Source organism: Ursus americanus, chromosome 3, assembly GCF_024610735.1.
Source record: "Ursus americanus isolate L20-20 chromosome 3, mUrsAme1.1.p, whole genome shotgun sequence".
Classification (NCBI taxonomy): Eukaryota; Metazoa; Chordata; class Mammalia; order Carnivora; family Ursidae; genus Ursus; species Ursus americanus.
Window position 1 is genome coordinate 58,975,557 of NC_142129.1, and position 22,510 is coordinate 58,998,066.

General features: G+C 35.9%; 1 protein-coding gene across 7 annotated transcripts in view; it reads left to right on the forward strand.

Annotated features, from left to right (window-relative positions):
* Positions 1-22,510, forward strand: part of ETV1 (ETS variant transcription factor 1) — a 90,847-nt gene that overhangs the window by 8,221 nt on the left and 60,116 nt on the right. For all 7 annotated transcript variants that reach the window (XM_087861020.1, XM_087861016.1, XM_087861017.1 and 4 more), the window contains one exon: positions 5,237-5,290. In XM_087861020.1, coding sequence (XP_087717146.1) covers positions 5,237-5,290 — 54 coding nt within the window. The remainder of the gene's footprint in view (positions 1-5,236; positions 5,291-22,510) is intronic.

Below are 22,510 nucleotides of genomic sequence, written 5' to 3' on the forward strand. Positions count from 1 at the left end.
GAGAATTAAGCATTAAATTACAGAAGTCCATACTTTTTCTTAGTATTGAGCAAGAATTATTTCGTGTGTAGGGGGAGGGGCGCTACTTCGGCCCTTTTTGTTGTACCAGGAAATACTCTAAAATATGAAAAGAAGACTTCTTATTTGGACTTGATTAAAAGAGAGCAGGTAGAGTAAATGTATTATATTTTAAAATAGTTGTTGAAATTATATAAATGTCTTTTCATCTAGGGTCTACTTGCAAAATAAAAAAAAAAAGTTTGTTAAAAATAGAACTTGGATGTGGTATAGCTTTGATATACTTTCCCAGAGGGTCCTAATCAGTGTTAATGAAATATTGCTTTTCTGGTTCAGTTACAAGACATGTGTATTTTCTTGAATTTCATAATTTTATTTCCTTTGACCTGTGTACAAGCTTATAATTAAAAGAATGATAATAATAAAGTCAGACCTCCATAGTATTAGAAAATAGAAACAACAGCTCTTAAGCTGTGCTTGTTTCCAAGTCACTGTAGTAGGTCAGTGTAGAGTTAGGAATGGAAGCTGATCTGAGACTGAAGACAGCTGAAACTTACTGTTTTCTTTCTTTTAGAGCATCAAGTATTAAAGATGTTTCTGTTATGGGGAAATAGCTCCCCCCCCCGCTTTTTTTTTTTTTTTGTCTCTTTAAATATGTTTATACTACTGTATTAATTAATGCTTATACGTCGGTACAATCATTTTTAATTTTAAAAGTGGATGTGGTATAAAACCAGGCTTAGTGGCTTCATGATTATTTTGTTCCATGGCCTGAAGCTTCGTTTCAGGAGTATACAGAATACCACCGTGCAAAGGTTGATTTTCCTGTTGTTTTGCTTTTATTTAAAATAAAATTCAAGTTTATTCAGAGAAACTTGTTGCTAATTCTTTGATTCAAAGTGATATGCTACAAAGTTCAACAATAATCTGTTACCTCAGGAAAAAGAAAATCTGAATAATAGGCAAGAAAAATAAGACATTTCTTGAATGATTTTTTCCTCCCTCCCTTCCTCCACTCTCTTAGTTTCCTTCCTTCCTTCCTTCCTTCCTTCCTTCCTTCCTTCCTTCCTTCCTTCCTCCCTCCCTCCCTCCCTCCCTCCCTCCCTCCCTTCCTTCCTTCCTTCCTTTTTTCCTTCCTTTTCAGTTTTATACAATTATGGTTTTGTGAATAGTTACCCTATAAAGCCGGATGGGTTAAATATATATATGTATATATATATTTAGATGGATAGATAGATAGATATAGATGTCTGTCTAGCTCTAGATAGATTTAATTTTGTAAACTTGCCACTTATTTAAATGTATACCTTAACAGATCTGAGCAGTATTTGAGATAGAGCAATAAAATTGGTGTGTTTATTGCAAGTTCAAGTTGACTTGCTTTAGCTCTCTGGAAGGGTGTGACATGAAAAGATTGCGGTTGGGCCACATGGCTCATGCTGGACTGTGTTTTTGTGAATGGAGGCAGAACTCCAGTTCTGCCTGCTTGTCTGGAGGAATTGCTGAGGAGATCAGCTGTCTCATTCACAGGCAGAAAGAATGACTCATACATCTTCCGCCTTGTTTGGCTCCAGGTCATTGTTACAGTGGATAGAACTGGTTTTAATTAACTATTAACCCCTTTTCTACTTGACATTTGTTCCATTTGTAATTTTTCCACTTTTTTCCTAGCTTTAAAAGAAAACTCCACGGACCCCTAGTTTGTAAGGAACAGAGGATTCTTACTTAACTGCAGCCAACCTTGGAAAATATTTAAAACTCTCACCTTTTCTTAAGTAATTAGTATTTCATTTGAAAGTTTAAGCATAAAATAAAGGAACTCTATTTAAAAATCGCCCTCGCCCCCCGGAAATGTTAGTTAAGGAAGTATGCTGAAGCTAAAAATGAGGGTTACTGATTCTGTGGCATCTAGATCATGATTAATATTTTCATGAGCTTATTTCTTATAGTATGTATTGCTATGCAGTAAAAGAGAGAGAGAAAAAACACAACAACTTTGGATAATAATCTAGGTAAAGCAAAGAGCTGAGAGAGCAGATCCTACCCTTTTAAAGCCGGAGTCCTGAGACTTGATGGCAACTTGTCTATTAATGTGCAATGAACTGATAGAGCTGTTCCAGCTATTACCAATAAAATCCACATGCTTAATCTTCTTGAAAGCCTTTTATTGGTCTTTTGGTCTATACTTTTCCCCCTTGTCCTTTCTTACTCTTCCCCTTCCTCTTTAATTACATAGTGTGGGGAAACATTTTCATTCCCCAAAGGTGATTATTCCAAGCCTAGTTTATAGTAGATAGCAGTGAAAATAGTGTTTTTTAAAGGTTGGCCTCTATGGTTAATTTTCCGCTTTGGAGTTGGTATGGCTTGCCACAGATTTTCAGGCGGCTGTAGTTTGCTGCTTCACAGAATTCCCGTGAATTGAGGAAAAAAGGAAACGTATGATATGAGTGTGGCAATACTTTGTCATATTTTCCTTGCCCAGATCCAACGTGTGTTTTTCGTTAACTGCTTTCCTTTTACTCTAACTTGAAATTAGAAGTATACTTAAGCCTTTGTCTATTTAAGTAGCATGCTGCTTCATTTGGTCTAGTCCGTTTCTTAAGATTAGCTTCTGTGAAAATGTGAGTCATATGTTTTTTGTTAAAATGCTGTAATATGTTCAGGCATAAGTGTGAAGTATTTATTCAGTATGTTAAGGAGTTAGAACAGAAATAGCAATTCTTATAGCAATTCTTATTCTTTTTACAAATTGTTATGGACCTATTTTCTATATATTTGTGAAGTATAACTTCCTGCCTCTTCTAAAAATTTGGCTTTTCTCCCCCCCCACACTTATCCCAACACATACCACATATCCATCAGTGATTTTTATGTCTTTCTTGCAGTGAAACGTATCACAGAGTTGCAATTTTGTCTTATGATATGATAGTAAGGAAAAAATAATGTCTGGCCTTTAGGACATTCATACCAGCATATTTGGTTACAAATATATTTTTGTTACTCACCAGCTATTTTTAACTATTCCTGTAAAGGGATATTACACTTTTATTAGATTCTTGTAAATGTTGGCTTTTTATAAGCATAGTAATTGCTGTGGTTGATAATTTTGCATCTCGATAGTTATGTCTGTTTAGCTGTTAATTTAGAAGGAAAACCAAAACATGTGGGTATGATGGAAAAAATGTGTAGGATTTGGTTCTGTCTACCTGCTGTTATTTATTAAATAGATATTGAAAACATTTTTGTATTTTTTTGGTGTGAAGACTTGTTTTAAAGGCTATTTCTCCACTTAGATGAATCTGTGAGAAAAATGAAGCTTGCTATAATGTTAAAAATGTTTATAGTTAAGGGAATACCAATGTACACATTTTAGCTGTTATTTTTATCTCTTTCCAATGTAATTCAGGAGAAGTGAAGATTTTAAACTTACATTATAATGACTGAAGTAGTTTTGTGTGTGTGAATTGAAAGAAATGGGTGGGAGGTGAAAGTTTGGAAAAAAGAAGTAACATTTAGGATTTAATTTAATCGTCACAAAAAACCTGTATTACCACTATTAAACTGATGAATAAAATACAGTTCAAATAGGTTAAAATAGTGTACATACTTTACATAGATAGGAAGTCATAGAACTGTGACTTGAAGTTTGCATGGCTTTAGTTGCCCATGGTAGCAGACGTTAGTGGAATATGAAAGGAAAAAAATCTCATCTTCCATTATATGCTGATCATTTATAACTTGGAAGAAAGTTCTTAATTTTTTTGGTGACAGAGGATAGAATTTGTCTTTAATAGGCTGAAGTATTGGTGTACAGAGAACGTTAGGAAATAATTTAATGTCAGGCTGTATATATTTTAACAATCGGCAGGATTATCATTGGTTCTGCTCCTAATAATACGATGTAAGTTTTATTGAGCCAAATAGTTCTGCTTTTAAAAATGTGATTAAGCTGATACACAAGAATGTTTAGTCCTGTCTATGTTGTATTTCTTTTTTATATAAATTTTTGAATAGAGAATTTCTTTTTATAGGGAATTTTTTTTAACTCATTCAGCTACCAACCCGAAACTTTTTCCACAGCGAATGATTATGTTCATAAACATTTCCCATTCATAGTAGGCTCTTTTTAAAAAATTAATTGACATCTATTTTAATATGACTTGACTGGATAAAACATTTCAGTATTAGATATTACTAATAAAGTAGTACTAGTAATCAGATCATAGCTAAAGTTAAATAGGATAGCTCCTCTATTTTTTACCAAATTAAAAGGAACTAAATTCTATTTTATGTCGTTTATGTGTGTATGAGGGTGTATATTTGTGTGTGCACGTGAAAACTTGTTTTAGTAATATATTATCAATTTGGAATAGGTTATTTTTATGTCTAAATCAACCGCAATGAAAATATTTTAGAAGTGAAAACGTGTACTTGTGTTTTGATTGCTGCCGAATACATTGTCCTTGCTCTTCAGTATTTTTTTCCTTTACTAAAAATAGGGAAGTTCTTTGACACAAGGACTGATGAAATAGTGATATTCTTTTCATGAGTGTTGTATAGTTGCCAGGAAAATATTTTGCAAGAAAAGATGGAATTTATTATTTATAATTTTATTATTATGACATAATCCCTAAAATATATTATTTTCTTCTATATGACCAAAATCAATGGATATGCTTTCAGTAAAAAAAAAAAAAAAGCTTTGTAGCATATTTTGGCCAAATTTAGGTCAAACGCTTTTAATTATGGTAGTCTTATTTGCAATTGACTGAGTAGACCAAATGCAGGCATTTCTGTCAAAGCAGAGGGATGTGTGTAAGTGCACATCATTTGAAAGAAGGCTGTAGTTATGGGCTGCTGCAGCACTGGCAGTGGGTGAATTGAACTACTTCTTACTCCCTTCTTGCAGAGAAGCCCCACAGCTAATAGAAATCCTGTAGCTTCTTCTATTTTGTTTGTCTCTTTTATTTCCATCTGGCAGGTGATATTCAGAAGGACCACAACTGCCACAATTAGATTTCTGACACTTGTGTTTTCTAGTTGACATCCATGGTTGCTTCTATTTTCCCTCCCAAGTGTTGCTGTCAATACCATTTTAAATAGGAGCTCATTGGCAAATAATCATAGGTTTGACCTGAGCCGAAAAAGATCTTACTTGACATTCCTTATGCCTTGGCAGTTTCTCTCTTAATTTTTTTTTTAATTTTTTTTTCTTCAGCTCAGGTACCTGACAATGATGAGCAGTTTGTGCCAGACTATCAGACTGAAAGTTGTAAGTATAGTATGACTCATCTCTGTCTTTCTTGTTTCCTTCTTTCATTCTTTCTCTTTGGTTGGTTTCCACCTCCAGTGTCTGTTCTCGCGTTACGTTGGTACCTTTTTAGCGTATAGTCAAGAGGTGATTCTGTTTGTGGAGTTGTGACACCAGCGGAATCCCTGTATGATCTGAGTGGAGCTCCACATAGTAGCTGAGGAAAACTGTTCTGATGAAAAGATGGTCCTGTATTTGGTTAATACCTTTGAAGAAGAAATAGTGTGTGATCTATGAATGTGCAAGTGTTTACTTTCAGCTTTTTGGTATGTTCATGAGAAAAAGTCTGAATGCTGATGGGAGAAAGTCAGTAGTTAAGATCCATGGGAGACTGTGTATTGAGTAACTTATAAAAATTTGTTGGTTTGTATTATTTTACATTCATGAACTTTCACCTACTTTGATGTAATTTTTAGCTTCATTTTCTGCCTCCTGGTTGCAGTAAGACAAATGGAAGTAACCCATGGCTTGTCTTAGGATCCCTTCAGTGTTTCTTTCCCTGAGCCTTGCTCCAGGGCCTGTCCGAAAATGCATGAGTTGTGATTCATGGGACAGTCGCCTCCTGGTAATCCCTGAGTGAGCGTTATGCCTGTACAAACATGGCTGCCTCTGGCTTCCCTCCTCATATTTATGCTCTGCCATTCTACCAACTAACTGAGGCTGTTGACCTGACATGTAAAGAGTAAAGAAAGGGGTATAAATGCCATCTTGATGACGAAAGTGACCTAATACGTTTTCATTCTGTCAGTATCATTTAGAGCTCTAACTTGTTTCATTTTTCCAGACCATTGACAGTTTCACAGGGGGCAGTATCAGCAGCAACTAGAGATGCTTACTACCTTACAGCTTTTCAGACCCATATTCTCACACGTGATCTCACACGTCTAATACAAATACCTATGTGCTTCAAGGAGCAGATGTCTGTGAGCAATGTTGTCCACTTTTATGTTTGGTATTTTAAATTTCCCAGGTGTCAAGGGTTGTAAGAAGTTACATGCAGATTCCCTCCTGTGTTTAGTTCAGCTTCATTAAAATTTTTTTTGTTCTATTGTGGTAAAGTATACATAAGAGAAAATTTACCATTTTAACCATTTTTTAAGCCTGCAGTTCAGTGGGACTCATATTGTTGCATAAATATCAACACTGCCCACCTCTAGAAATTTCTCATCATCTCATTCTGAGCTCTGTACTTACTAAAAAATAACTTCTCACTGCCCCAAGCCCCTGGTAACTGCTGTTCTGCCAGCTTGATTTTTGATCTAAGAAGAGAATTTTGTGTGCTGTTTGATCTTGGAATATATTTATTAGGTGATTTCAGGAAACCTATTCAGCAATGATATAGACCTTTATTTGAGATCCTTAGAAATTTCCAGAAAGATGACAGCCAAGGACGATGGCTAGGGAAGGCCTTCCTTTCTTCTTTAAAGTGTGGGAAGGGAACGGTCACATTTCCAGCATTTCTCTTTCTTTGGGACACTTGAGTCCTTTCTAAAAGCTAAACCTGTCATCTGAGTGGGAGAATTATTCTCATTGAGTCATTTTACATCTGAAGAAATTGGTAATGATTCCAATACTATACCAAATGCCAGGGTAAAATCACTACCAGAAAGAAATTTTTGTTCTTATCTGACCTCTTTTCATTTTTTTGTATTCTTGACTCTTCCGTCTTCTTGAACTCTTCTCTTGGTCCACGTGGGATGATTTTTCCTTTCTCTTTTAACTACTTTGATTACTTCTTCTCCCTCCCTCCTCTTTCCCCAGGAGGAGGGGAAAGCCTTTGCTCTTTTCTAACATGGACCATCCCTGCACAGTCCCGTAGAACTATCTATGATGATGGAAATCATCTGTTTCTGACCATTCAGTATAGTAGCCACTAACCACGTTGTTCACTGAGACCTGAACTGTGGTTAATGGGACTGAACAAATGAATTTTTTGTTTTATTTAATTTCTGCTACTTTAAAGAGACACATGTGGCTCTTGGTTGCTGTAGCGGTCAGCGCACTTCTGTATAGTGATGTTTCCTACATTGTTATCTCTGGCCTGGGTGTCCCCCTGCCCCCGTCTACTGGGCATCTTCCCCTGATCCTCCATGTGATTCTTGTGCCAAGTCAGAAAAACGCAACACCTTGGGACTCAACCCTCAGCCCTTAGCTAAGCATTGGCATAAAACACCATAACACAAGATGCTCCACAGACAATTCCCACTCGGCTAGGCCAATGTGGAAATTGTTACTACTGTTTTTCCCAATCAGTGTCTCTTTGGACTTCTCTTGCCTTTCCAGGTTGATGGCATAACCAGCTAAGCTGAAAATGTTTATCTGCAATTCTTCCAAGTTCTTTACCGTAGACCTCCACTTGCTTACCAAGTTGTCCATTCTAGCTTTCAAAAATATCTTAATTTTGTGGTTGTTACTTATCTCTATTTGACTGAGTTCACATCCACATTTTGCCTTGACTGATCTTGTGAGTAAGCCTTTTGGTTGGTGTTCTTCTTTTCAGTTTTCCCTCCTCCCAGTCCATTCTCTGCAGGGGCGGTAATGCATAGCTGTCTGACCTTGCTAATTTTCTCCTTAAACTTTCTTCAGAGCAAAGTCCTACAGAACATGATTCTACCATCTGGGCCTTGACTTGTTTCAGTTTTAACTCTTGCCATCCCAGCACCTGGTTCCTCCCTGTCCCCCGAGCTCGAGCCCTTCTAATTTTTCAGTTCTCCAAACAGGTGGAGCTGGTTTATGTCCCTCCGCCTTTGCACATGTTGTTCATTTTGCTTTATAAACTTTTACTTTTGCTTTGTGGTATTGGTAGAGCTCCTCCTCCAGGCTCAGCTTAGACTTGACCACATTGAAGTCTTTCTTGACTTATTCTTGCTATCCTTACCTGCAGAGTTAGACACTACAGTATCTTGTGTCTGGTACTTATTGTAACATTTTAGATACATGTATTTCTTCAATAAGACTGTAAACCTCTGGAGGTTTAGGAGCATGTCCTGCCTAGCATGTTATAGAAGTAAGTAAGTAAAACTGATCACATGAATGTGGTCAGGCTCCTAGTGCTCTTCTCCTTCTAAGTGCTTTCAAAACCCTAATTCCCTTCTTAAAGGGAAAGTATATGATCATGCCTTAACACACTAGATGTAGTCTCATTCTGGAAAAACATGCTAAAACCATGAATGTTAAGCATTTTCAGAATGCTGAGGTTTTATTTTTCTTCAATAGTGAATATTTACAGTTTAACAAATATGGCTCTGGGACTTGTGAATAAAGCCCCTAATTTTAAAGGAAACCTCTAAACAAAGGTAAAAATAAATCTGAAATAGTCTAATAAAAAGAAAATGGAGGTGTGCTTTATTTCACGTTTCCACTCTCATAAAGGACTATTGTTCGAAGATGGTGAAAAGCTAATTTCAATGTTCATTGAGAACAGAACAAAGGGAAATGATTCAAAAAGAGAAATAGGGTATATGGATTAAATTCTAATGATTTCTGGATGGAGGAGGTTATCAAACATTGGAACCGAAAGGTTAGATTGTCTGCTAAATGCCTTTTACAAATGTTTGGTTCTTCTCTGGGAATGCTTCGTGGAGCAGAGGGATCCTATCTCTAGGAATAGAAAGAAACCCCACCCCGTCTGTGTGCCCGTCTGTAGACTCTGTGGGGCTGTTTTTTCAAACATAAATGATCAGACTTCCTTACATACCTCAAACAAATAAAATGCCTCTCTTTTTATTGCTTCAGTCCTTTGGTAAATGTAGGTTAGGAGAATGAACAGCCAAAGTCTGTTTGACCATAATGTGTAAATCTATGTGGAAGAGGAGAGAACAGAGAGTTCAAAATTGTGAGAAATGATATTAAACCATAACACTTGGGGATTCTCTAAAACTCTTCCCAAACATTCTTGATTTTTACTTACAAAATACATCAACTGGAAATCTAGAATCTAAAGACCTGTAGCTTGCTGCTAACCTTTGAAGGGTGCTGACTTTTGAAGCACCTGTAGGCACTGAAGGCAAATGAAAACAACTCCCTACAAGTCCATCCTAAGAAGTGAATGGAGGCTGAGAAAAGCTTACTTGGCTCTAACAAATTGTTTATTTCTTAGAAACAAATCTTTTCAGAACTCAGCCACTGCTGAAAAAAGCAGGATTACTTTAAGATATGCTTTAGTCCAGAGGAAGTAGAAATCTGTCTTTTCAGAAAAGAGAATTTAAAGAGTATTTAGAACATAAATTAGCCTTATCTTTCCAAAGTGGACACAAATTTGTACATAAACTGAATTTTTGTAAATTATGTGTTTTAAATTTAATACATTAATAATCTTATATTTCAAATCACATACTTTAAACATAGTTACAGCATTCATCTTTTGAAATGTACTATCTCTCATTTTTTTCATTACAGTAATATGTTATAATTTTTCCAACTGGTTTGTTTCCATTTGGGTACACTTTCAGTGTTTTCTCTACAGTGATTCACAGGATAGATGATGTTCACATTTACCTTTTACCTCTTCCCAGAACATTCCCAGGGGTATAACCAGGGTTCTGCAAAAATTCCCAGCAGGATAGGTCTTTGTAACTCTACTCCTTTCTCTTGTACTCCAGAAAGAACACAGGAATGCAGGTCAGTTAGAATAGTGTCATTAAAGGAATAACAATAACCTTGACTCTGATATGTTTATATATCAGAAAGTAAACATTGAAAGTTTGCAAGTTTGTATACTTCAATTGAAATTCATAATACAGTACTGGTGACCCAACTGAAAAGAATCAGGGCAAACCAGTGTGTGGGATCTCAACTTAGAGCCACTATTACATGGATGAGTCTTTGTTCAGGTAAATAAAAGTCATAGCTATACTTCAGTTTCTTAGGAATTAAAAAAAAATACAGTAATACTTGGGTCCCTTTTGCAGTTATGTTGGGTGGGGGCAGGGGGTACCTTAACAGATAATGACCACAAATCTGCTTTTTAAAACACTGAAGTCAGAGAAGTCTCCATGCAGACCCTGACTAAATAATTTCTTTTATATTAACCTGTCCTTGCCCTGGATTGGGAAGTTCCATTGGTGGTTTGTGTTTCTTACTTTTCTGCTTTTCTACTAAGCCACCTTCTTGGGTTGTGTTCCTTTTTACACACCTAGTGAGTACTTGATAAAAGTTGGCTTTTTATTACTAATTTTGAAACCTTTCTTGCCTGATTAAATTTTTGGATATGACTGGCTGGGAAGACTTTGTCTGTAATTCCTACAGTTTCTTTTACCAGAAGGTAAGCATACATTCGAAGAGGAAGTCTATTTCTGGGATATGAGAACATGAGTTTGTTACTGTGTCTTATTTTCTTAAAAAAAAAAAAAAAAAAGAGGCATGTTTAAACATGCCACTGTACAGACCCAAACTATCCACTTCAAGGATGAATAGCCTGGTGCCTTCCTCATCTTAGAGAGTCTTACTTGAGATCTAAGCTATAACCAGCTCTTGAAGGTTCTGTTTCCTTTGTGTAAGGTTTTTGTTGTTTCAGTTGTTTTGTGTTTGTTTGTCTTTTTTGTCTTTCGCTTTTTTCTTTTTTATATTTTACCAAAGCATTATGTTTACAGAGTGGGGGAAAAAAACACAAATAAGATTGTTCAACAAAGTCCTATTCTCTATAGCAACTTTTTTTTTATGCCTTTCATTTGTCCCACATGCTAAATAATATCCTTACACTGCAACTTCTTGATTTATCAGTTTTAGATTTTTATCTGGCACCCCATTCAGGAAAGTAAGCGTTTGAGATGTGTTTTAATTATTTTACTGAAAGTAATCAGCTATGTAATTCTGCATGAGTCCAGTAATCTTGATTCACATTTGAGTATGAACAAGCATCATTTGGGAAGCCAGTTCAAATGCAGCTCCATTTTCTCTATCCTATGAGAGTTTGACTTTCGGGTTTGGAATTGGGCCCGCACATTTCTAGTGAGCTATTAGACGATTCTGATGCAGGCTTTCCGTGCAACACAAAGTTAGATCTGTGGCTTATCTTGTCATTTACTTATTTGTGGAACAGTGACAGCGGTGTCAGTCTTTTGAAGTTAAATTGTAGGATGGACTCTCCTGTTCATACACGGATGCAATTCACAAAGTGATAAGAGTTTCTGAAAATGTTTATAGAAGTAATGCACTGTTATTTTGTTATTTAAGTATGCTAGGGAATTAAAAAATGAAGTCTACCTAAAAATGATATTGTGTTTAATTTTTGTCATCTTTGCTAGAATTATTTGTACTATCCAGTTCCAGAGACTGTTTTTTACTTATTTTCTCTTGCTTTACCTGGAGGAAGTGCTCACTGTAGATCCCTGTCGTGCTAGAAACAGCTCTAGTTTAGAAGGAATCCTCCCCTTGCCACTGAAGGAGAGCCAAGCGTTGGTGGCCCCACCGCATCCCAGGTGCCTGGGGGTTTTCATCGTCCGACGGTCTACTCTTTCATTGTTAGTGTACATCTCACCCGGGATGGGCACAGTTTAGAGTCCAGTGGCCGCCTTTTCAGGAAAACACACATTTTGGTGGGTGCTTGATTGTTTCACAAAGAACATATTTTTCAAATGAAAACATAAACCCACTGGAAAAAAAGCTACCTCTTACAAGAGATTTTGTTTTAGATAACGTCCTGGAACTATCAAGTTCCATAGAAGAAACGAACTCTAAATCATATACCTCGGGCATGTCAGTTAACCTTTATTTACTTATCTGCAAAATGACAAGGAAATAATAATCTCTCAGGCCCAGAACACATTATCAGTCTATGGTACTTCTTCCACATTCAAGGAAAAAAAGAAAAGATAATATCTAAATATGGTGAATGCTTGCTGAATATAAAAAGGTAGATTTTAGAAAAACCACAATTAATGGGGAAATATATGTAATTAGAAATTACTGTTGGGGCTCCTGGGTGGCACAGAGGTTAAGCGTCTGCCTTCGGCTCAGGGCGTGATCCCGGCGTTATGGGATCGAGCCCCACGTCAGGCTCCTCCGCTGTGAGCCTGCTTCTTCCTCTCCCACTCCCCCTGCTTGTGTTCCCTCTCTCGCTGGCTGTCTCTATCTCTGTCAAATAAATAAATAAAATCTTAAAAAAAAAAAAAGAAATTACTGTAAATGACTATGTATAGCTAGAAAATTGCATCAGTTTTAATAAAGTCTTCTCAGGTAGATCCTTTTCAAACTTTTTAGTTTTATGAGCTCCTTCTTCCTCAGGTAGATAGTTCAGATTTAATGCCAAGGTGAAAGCCAAAAAACAGAGCAATGCCAAACCCCCCACAAAACTGGAGTTTGTGGCTGTGTTATAGCTGGAAGCTGAAATTGTATATTTCACCTCAAGTTTTTAGCTTTTTCTTTCCTGTTTTATTTATCCTCTTAAATGTTGCCTTTGGTTTAACCCATTGTCCTAGAAATTGACTTCAGAAACATGATCCAAGGAAGTATGCCAACAAATCTTTTCCACTTACTCTGCCTATAATTAGTAATAAATTATTTTGAGGCAAGTGATCTATGCCATCTTTGGTTAAATTTTGCTTAATATTAAATAAGTATATTGCTGTGCAATTACTGGAGTGGTTAGGCTGAAAGCCCAACAGTATTTGTTGGAAAGTTTAGGTAAAGGATAATGGTGGGAAGTTATTTGCAGGACCAAATACTATATTCTTTGTTCCAGTGTTTTTAATATATATACATATACTTATGCATAGTGGTGATTACAAATAGCAAACACAGCATTTGCTAGTATTTGCAAATAAGGCCAAAGCAGTCATGAAAATGACTACATTTCTGGACCACCATTTCATAGAACATGTGAATTTACAAAATCAGATATAAAGAAGTCATCTGAGCTAAAGTAGTACATGTGAACCTGTATGTCATAACTGTGTGGCTAGTGTTTTTATAGTTTTTATTTTTATCATTTTGCCACTTTTCCCCTTCTATAACATTTAACATCTTAAGATGCACAATGCATATTTGCTTCTGTTACTGAATTTTCTCTTAACGAGAGTTTGTGCTGCGTCTCAGTAAGTAAAAATGATTGGTTTCGTGTGTTTGCCTTTTTTTTTTCTTTTTGGTGCCAACACCCAGGAACGAACCAGTTGTGGTTGCTTTTTTAAAAGCTAATGAATTACACCCCAACAAGCATTACTTGACAGTAGCTGAGAGTGATGTTAACTCAAAAGCTCAATTATTGACAATATATCAGAAATGGCTAGATTAAAAATCCTGTTTATACAATGTCTGATTAAACTTTAAGATAGAAAAAGTGCCTTTGTGTAATGATTTTATATGCAGTCTTTGACTCTTACTTAAATCTAAGGTTTTGCAAAGAAGTTCGTTTTGCTGTGGATGCCACATCGTTAAACCAGTCAGAGGCTTGTTTCATAGTTGCTCCTAGTTTTTGACTTTACAGTCCTGTTAGGGGATATTTTTAGATCCCTAGAAAAGGCTTGAATTGTGATTGCTCCTTTAGGTGTCTTATTACTGTAGGGAATCTTGTATTCATATTTCTGTTTGCAAAATTAGAATGATTGTATTCTTAGAAATGTGAGCCATATTCATTATTTTGATTTTTATGTTTAAAATATGAATAGTGAATCTTAATAGTGTAACAATTCTCATTTTACTTATGAGATTTTAGTTTAAATTTGTTGATACAAATGTTGATAGTTGTATATTTTTATTGAGGATGCTAAGTAGGTTGATAAGACTCTAAAAGTTTATTCATTTAATGAACATGTTTTGAACATGTTTGAACACCTGTGCCGTGTTCTGGCTAGGCACTGATAATACAGTGGTGGACAAACGAGAAAAATACCTTTGCGGTCATGGAACTTAAATTCCAAACTGCATGCAACTGATTAAAATAAAGTCTTACTCATCCCATGTCAAGGGATGTGGCATTGTGTGGGGGTCAGCATGTACACATAATCATGGAATAGTCAGATGCTGATCTGTTACCTTCTGAAGAAAATGTGCTTCGGTGGTTTTGGTTTTTGGGGTTTTTTTTTTTAGTTTTATGTTTATTTCTACAAAAGCACTCTGTTCAAAGGTATGGCCACTGGATTTTCCCGTGGATTACTGTCAGTGTCTTTGTTTGCATCTCTTTAACCCATGCCTTAATTCCTGTGTTAGGGACTAAGAAGGTTATCTTATATCTTTTAATAAATCATGAACACCAGTGGCAATTACATATGCAAAATATTGACCTACTCTGCTTTTGAGATCATACTCATCCTTTAAGATTCTGTTCATTCGTGAATCATTTCATTTATGAATGTCATTTATTCTTTGCTTATCTTAGAATTAACGAATTCTGTGTGCTTATAAATGCTTTATATACATCTCAGTGTGAATATTATTTAAATTGGCCTACCGAGGATGGGTCATGTCTTACACATCTTTGTATAATTCACATTTTGTGGGTGTTCAGTGAATTGAATGAATAGCTTCTCAGATATTTAGGGTCTTAAAAAAGTGTTTTAGACATATTCAGGCACAGGTAGCTTAAGTTGTCTGAAATCTAATGCAGCTGTTCTGCTTGTGTTTTCCCATGTTTTGTTTTTCTTTGAGAGATAATGGAAAGCCATTTGCATTTATGTAACATTATCAGTGATCAGTCTCTGTTATCAGATTAGGGCTCTCTAATAAATATTATTTGATAGTCCTATCTCACAATATATTTCTCAGTAATCTCTACTTAACACAAATACTCTGAAATAACTTGGTATTTTCTCCCCATTTTTTGTAGAGCATAAAATTATCTACTAAGGCCTCAGATGATTGAAATTCCATAGGTCAAATCCCCAGCTCATACTTGCATAGACTGGGGATGTCTTCTCCCTTCCCTGAGGGCCAGTACTCAGCCCACTTGTAAAGGTTTCAAAACTGTTAATACTCTTTTTTTCTTTTGGTAGTTTTTTTCCCCCCCCTAAGTAGGCTCCACGGCCAGCACAGAGCCTGACTCGGGGCTTGAACTCATGACCCTGAGAACAAGATCTGAGCTGAGATGGAGAGTCGGATGCTTAACTGCCTGAGTCACCCAGGTGCCCTGAGAGACGAAAACAATTGACCTCTCCTTTGTGCACCAACTGTTACTACTCTTAAAAAAGCAACAACAAAAAAAAAAACCCCAAAAAACACTTCATCACTTACAGAGAATGTTCTTCATGTAGAACATGGATATTGTTTGAAAATTCTTATTAAGGCACGATAGATTGAGAGGGACCAAGAGAACCTTCCCATAGGGGTTTGTCCCAAGAAGGATGTTCTGTGAACTTTTTTGAGCCAATAGCTATGGTTGAAGGAAGATGGGAGGACTTGGCACTTGAAAATGTTCTATTTATCATCTAGCCTCTAGTGCTTGCCTTTCCCTACGTCGAAGATTTCCCCTTATCCAGACTTTGAGAGAGACTTATGATACGTCATACGTTTGCCTGTTGTGTATGTGCAGTTTTTGTCCTGCAAATGTTTCAGACATGGTATGTTTTCCTCACTGGGAGAAGAACCTTTGGGCAGATGATAGAGTAGTGGCAGCAGCAGAAGTATTAATATTAGTACTAGTCAGAGTAGTAGGATTCGTGGAATTCCCAGAGTAGTAAATATTCACAAGAATCCAGGAGCTGCAGCTTGAAGAGACATTGATGAATGATCTCAGTGCTCCTGTTTTTAAAGATGAAAAACTGAAATCCAGAAAGGTTATTTGGCTCTTTTAAAACATGAACAATTGTATGCCCTTACTTGTGTGTTGGGAAAATAGTAAATAAGAATTATACAAACTTAGATGCTTTCATTTATTGGTGACCTTTTCTTTATCAAATACTCTGTAACACTGGAGTATGAAATATTTTTCTCAACCGTTTTCTTATTAAAGAAGGCATTTTAAGCTTAGCTACCTCAGTAACACAAATATATTTTAGAGGCAATGAATTAAATTCAATATATCTTTATGCCAGTTTTTTGTTTATTTACTTTATCAATTTTAATGTATTTGCATGTAGTTCACAGTTTACAATTACTTAGGTTTTTCACATTATGATAAAATTCTATAAGCCAATACCAAATTCTGGATAAATTTTGATCAGAAAGAAATATATACCCCCTTTGCCCACTTTTCTCCCTGAACCTTTCAATCCTGATATTGAAGGCCCAAACATAAGATCTTCATCTTAGATTTTTTTTTTCGAGCCACAGAGTAGCCAGCAAAAGTTCTGTCAAATACTATTCAGGCCCCTAGACTCGTTAAAAATGGCTCGTTCCTGTCAAGATGTATGGGTAATATTGAAGTGTTAACTTCAGTAGTGTTAGCTTTTCCTTTGAAATGGCAGTCATGCTGTGAAGTGAACTTTTACTGCTGTTTGAGGTTGTTTTTCTCCATCCTCATGGACACAACAGCCTTATTATGTTGATTTGATTTCACTCTGGTTCTTGGCACTGGGGCTAGAATGTCAGGTGACACAGTTGTCTCAGCTCACGGGTCTGCTGGGAAAGCCAAGAAACTGGTTGTCATTGCTCTGTGTTTCTGGATGTTTTGCCATCCTGAGCCTCTCCACATTGTTTTCCTCTAGGATAATCAAACCCTGTACTCCTTTCTGAAAGCTTTCCTTACATTCACTGTTTTATTGCAGATTAAAGGCTGATGCATTAGAAGGTTATCAGCTAATCAATAAACTTCAGTCATCTCTTCTTGTGATAAAGCTGTCTCATTGATCAAAGTGAAAATTTAGGCCCTTGGCTTTTAAGTGGCAGTTTCTGAAGGTTTGGGTAATGTGCTTATGGAATGTATAGACCTCTCTGTTTATGTATATCTAGAGGTCGTCCTATGAATTCATGCGTGTGTGATGTACACATAAGGAGACCCACATGTACGAACTTCTTTATTTCATTTAAAATGTTCCATTCTTACTTCTCCTAAATTTTTGTCATATTTTATTCATCAGCAACCTCCCACCTCCCCCCCTTTCTCTCTAAATATAGGAAACCTTTTTTGTTGTTGTTGTTAGGACTGCTATAAAGTGCCTTCTAAACCCTTCATGCAAAATTGCAATAATTGTATGCGCAGTAAAATACACACAGATCAGAAAAAATATACTCTTATTTTTATATTAATCATATAGTTAAGTGGATAATAGTTTCAGAATCTAAAGATCTGGCATCTTTAATTTGGTAAAATGCAGCATGTCTTTTTGGTTAAGAACCAGAAAGCTTTTTTTCCTCATGATGAAAAGTAAGTTTAGACAACAAACATTCACAATACCAGGTATTGTGCTAGATCCTATGGAATGAAAGATAAAAACAAGAATAGCGATGATCTCAATCTCTCTCTCTTCTTTCCCCCCTCCCTCTCTCTCTTTCTTCTTTCTTTCTTTCTTTCTTTCTTTCTTTCTTTCTTTCTTTCTTTCTTTCTTTCTTTCTTTCTTTCTTTCTTTCTTTCTTTCTTTCTTTCTTTCTTTCTTTCTTGTTTGACAGTTTAGAATTCATAGATCATTTTCACATCCCTCATCTGATTTGCTTTTCACAGTGGCCCTGGGATGTAGGCAGAGCACTAAAGGCTCATACAGGTTTAATGCAATAACCAAAGTCTAACAGTAGTAGATGGCAGGACCAAGATTCCTCTTGTATCATTTGCTCTTGTGCACAGAATAGCGCATAGCAAGATGTGGGAATCTCTCATTTTTTGAAATGCTAGGACTCTACAAGTGAAAAAAATTCACATAAATATTTTTGCCAAGTGCATGTGTACGTGTATAAATGTATATGTTTGTTTAAACATAAAAATGTTTATAAATTTCTTCTAATTTATAACATAATGTATAAAATAACACATACATGGAAAGCATGGGTGGAGTAGGCAGCTCTTAGTTCCCTGTTACTCTATGAAAATCTTCATCCTCATGCTTTGAATTGTAGAAGTGCGGTTGAGTTCTCTGTATACATAAGCCTTCAGTTTCAGGAATCCTGAATGTGTGCTTAACAAAATAATGGTGCTCTCAAAAGAGAATTTTTAAATTTTGGTTGGGACATTATTTATCTATAAGCATCACATAATTAGGTCAGAAACATATGCTACTATTATGCTGAAGTAAATTGAACATCACATTTGGCATTTTGTCTGATAGCAATTTTTAAATATCTCTTCAAGCTCTTATATGATATTAATGCTACAAACACTGATGTCACGTAATATGAAGTGATGGGATTCTCTTAGGGGACTGAGTTCAGGGTACTGCATACGAGCAAGGTATTGGACCTTGGACAGTGGAGTTCAAATTTCTGCTATTTAATAGTATGTGACTTCTTAGAAGCAATTTCACCTCATTGTACCTTAGTTCCTTCCTGCATGAAACAGGGATAATAATTTTACCTTCCTCTAGAGTAACTTGAATATTAAATGAGCATTACATAGTCACACAAATACACACACACGTATGTATAACATTTTGTGTTTAGATGAAATATATTAGACATATGTTAGGACATAACAGTGGTATAAGCTTTTATATATATATATATATATATGCACAAATATGGAAATATACAAAATAATTCATATTAAAATTTTTATGATGAAATGCATTCATTTTGATCAATTTACTTTTCTGTGTTGTTTTTGTTTCTTTGTTTTGCCATGCTCAGAAATGGTATCTATACCTGTCAACTTCTAGGCTGTTTCTGTACATACTGTAAAGTAATTGTAAGAACAACTTGACCTTTTACTGTTGATCACACTGTGCAGTTCAGTACCTATCCACAGTGACACTGTCAGAAGACACTCAGAAGTGTTTGTTCAAACCTACTGTTGCTTTCACCATAGGCATTTACAAGCAGAAAGTTGAGCTGAAGACATTCGGTACTTGTAATACTGGCCTGGTTATAGGATCAGTTAACATCTTATGTTTAAGATTATGGGTTATGAATTCTGGTTGATCGAGGACACTCTAATTTGTGGGTCTAGCAAAATTGCCTGCATCTTCAATGTTTTTGTTGATTTTGAAGTTGATGTATTCACTGAAAGGGAAAAAAGTGTTGATTTTTCAATTAAGATGCAACCTTTACAATGCAAAGCAATAATAATTATAGTGTTCACTCAGTCTGAAGAAAAGAATTTCACTAGTTAAATAGCAATAATCAAGATGAGAACTGTATTAGAAGGGTGCTAATTTTATGATCATCTCTTATTTAAATAATAAAAATCCACGGGACCCTTGCTATAACACCACTTGTGATGAAATGGTATTTGGCTTTAGAGATGGCCTTCTGGAAGCCCATATAAAAGTAATTGGCTGATTAAATTGTGAATGACCTAAGATCATTCTTATAAAATAGCTTCTACTCCAGTGAATCAAGTATTAGGCAGTGGTTGGGCTTTTACCAGACTGGATGTGTTTGACCCAAGGCGTTTCACAGGGATTAGCGTACTCATTCTTCTGGGATAACAAATTCTCATATTTTTAGTTTCCAAGGAAAATGAAAAGCCACAGGGGGAAAAAAAAATTCAAATTGAGAGTTTCAACAGTTGGCCCTTGGCATACTAAATGTAAGAAAAATAGATTCTAGCTGTACCTAGACTTACTAACATTTGAGGATTGTTCAGCACTGAAGGAAAGATCTGGAAGTAGCTCTAACCTCACAAGGTGAGCTGTTGGATTTGGAGTCCAACTTGTGTAGGATCTTGGACTAATTACCTGACTTTGTTGAGCCTCTTAATAAAAGTTAGGGAAAGTGAATGGGTTGATATAATGATTAAATGAGGTATCTTATGTCAAAATTTGGCACACGGGTTAGTATTTGATAACTCAGTGGTTCTATAGAAATAAGACATTGTCAATATATATTTAACATGTATATTGTTTTGAGGCCAGAGGATTTCATAAGCTCCAGGCTTCAAAAGAGTAACACCGACAGTACAGTTAAAAAGAAATCAAAACAATTGCATTTGATTGGTCTAGCCGTGAAAAAGTTTGTTTTGTGATGTCATTTCCTCTACCTACCAAATGCTACTAGGCTATCTAACATAAGTTGTTATAATGAGTAAATTGTTCTCTAAAAAGTAAACAGCCTTCTTTCCATTTTGCTCCATTACCAACCCAAAAGAAGGAAACACTGCAGTTGTGGCAGCATTTACATTACAAATTTGTGAAAGACCCCGTTCTTTCTCTAGTTTGTATGGTAGGTTGTCTGTGCCTAATGCTCTGTGGGAAACACGCGTGACTAGTCATAACTCACAATTAGAAAAAAGTGGTTTGACAGATCAAAACATTTTTAAGCCATGTTTTTGAGTCATTCCGTTTTAGAAACTGTATAAATTACTTGCGTGGTGAACATGCCAAGATAAAAATAGACAAATATTTAAATATTTATTAATTTAGGACAGTTCATATGCATTAAAAAAACCCCAAAAAACAAAAAAACCTCCCCCAAACAAATGATTCCTGACTTCAAAAAGCATACTGGGAAGTTGGAGAAGAGGAGAAAGCATGCTGGGTATAGGTAAGATACATTATAATGATACATTATATACATTATAATAGGTAAGATAAGTTATAAGATACATTATAATGAGTTAACAGCAGTTAAGAGTGCAGCACCTGAAGTCACTGTCCCGTCTCCTGTTTTCTAGCTGGGTGACCTTGGTGAGTGTCTTTATTTCTGAATACTTCCTTTTCCTCATCTTACAAGAGGCTCACAGTAGTAAGGATGCCATAGATGTGAAACAAAGACAAAATAAGTCAGGACATTCAAAGTTATTAGCACCATTGTTATTATAATATTAACAATAAAAAAAATTTGACTACAGATTCAATAAATGTTATAGACAGTAAATTCTATAGTTTTTTTTAAGAGATCACCGTAGATTGGAATAGTTGAGAATGGCTTCATGTAGAAAATGAAATGTGACAGGAACTGGAAACCCAGATTCATGAACTGGTAGAGATGAAATGACCTAGAGATTTTACACCCAGTATCTCTACATTTGGTGGATAAGAATAGCTCCTGTTTGTATAGTGCTTACCACTTGGTGGATACTCTTCTAAGCCCTTCACAACAGCCCTCTTTAGTAGAAGCTATCATATGCTTTTTTAGGGGTGAAAAAACAGAGGCCCAGAGTAGTTAAATAGATTGTTTCTTGTCACACAGCAGCCAAGTTGCAGATCTGACCCTGGAATTTACACTCCTAAGCATAACCCTGCATTGTTACAGATAAAGCTGTGTGCCAAAAATAAGGTGGTCAGGGCTAAACAGTTTGCCCAGGTGACAAGAAGTTAGTACCCAAGTAGTTAGTCATAGAAGTGGAATTTAATCCTCCTTGGTAGCTAATTCAATGTATCTGTGCTTACCACACCTCGATTGACTCTTCACTATTTGTGTGATTTATACAGTAATGAAGGGAGGACCTAGTAGGCTGGATAAAGACCAGGTGTTAATTGCTGTGAAATAGGCAAGTGCATTCTCTGTCCCTCGAGAGAATGGCAGCGGCATTTGGAGCTAGAGATGTGCATTGGCTGGTGTTGGAGATGAAGTTTGATAGGTCAGAGAAAGTCAAATTTTATGGGTCAGCAAAACTCAATCACATGTATTTGGGGTTTATCCTAAGAACAAATGAGCCAGCCTGGAAATTCCTGAGCATGAAATTTGATGTCACATTATTGAGGAGGAGAAAGTAAAGAAAAAAAACCAAAGGGGAAATAACACATTTTTGGGGAGCAAATGTGTTTTAGCCTATAGGCACACTGGAGTTAACTGTATTTAAAACAAGTAACATATACTACACGTCTATCAGAAATTTTATAATTATAATTATGTTTATAATTATGTGCCATCTAATGTGGTAATTCAGACAAATGTTCACTGGCCAAGAATTCATGCATGCATTGTAAGGGAAGACTCCTTTTAAATCCTGCTTTATCTGATTTAATTTTTACCCCTGTGCACACCCTCAATTTACAAAGCTTCTATTAACTTCAAAGGGCAAGGAAGAGAATGCAAACCAGGCCTGTTACGTTTGTGATCACACAGTCGTTTTGCAGGTGGTATCCATGTGTTTCTCCAAAGTTCATTTCTATTTGCACACATGGAAGGATAGCAGAAGGACTCTTTCATCTTCATATTTTTCTCATTTCTTGGAACTATCAATTACAAAGGAGGACTGTATGAATCTTCTTTGTGTGGTTA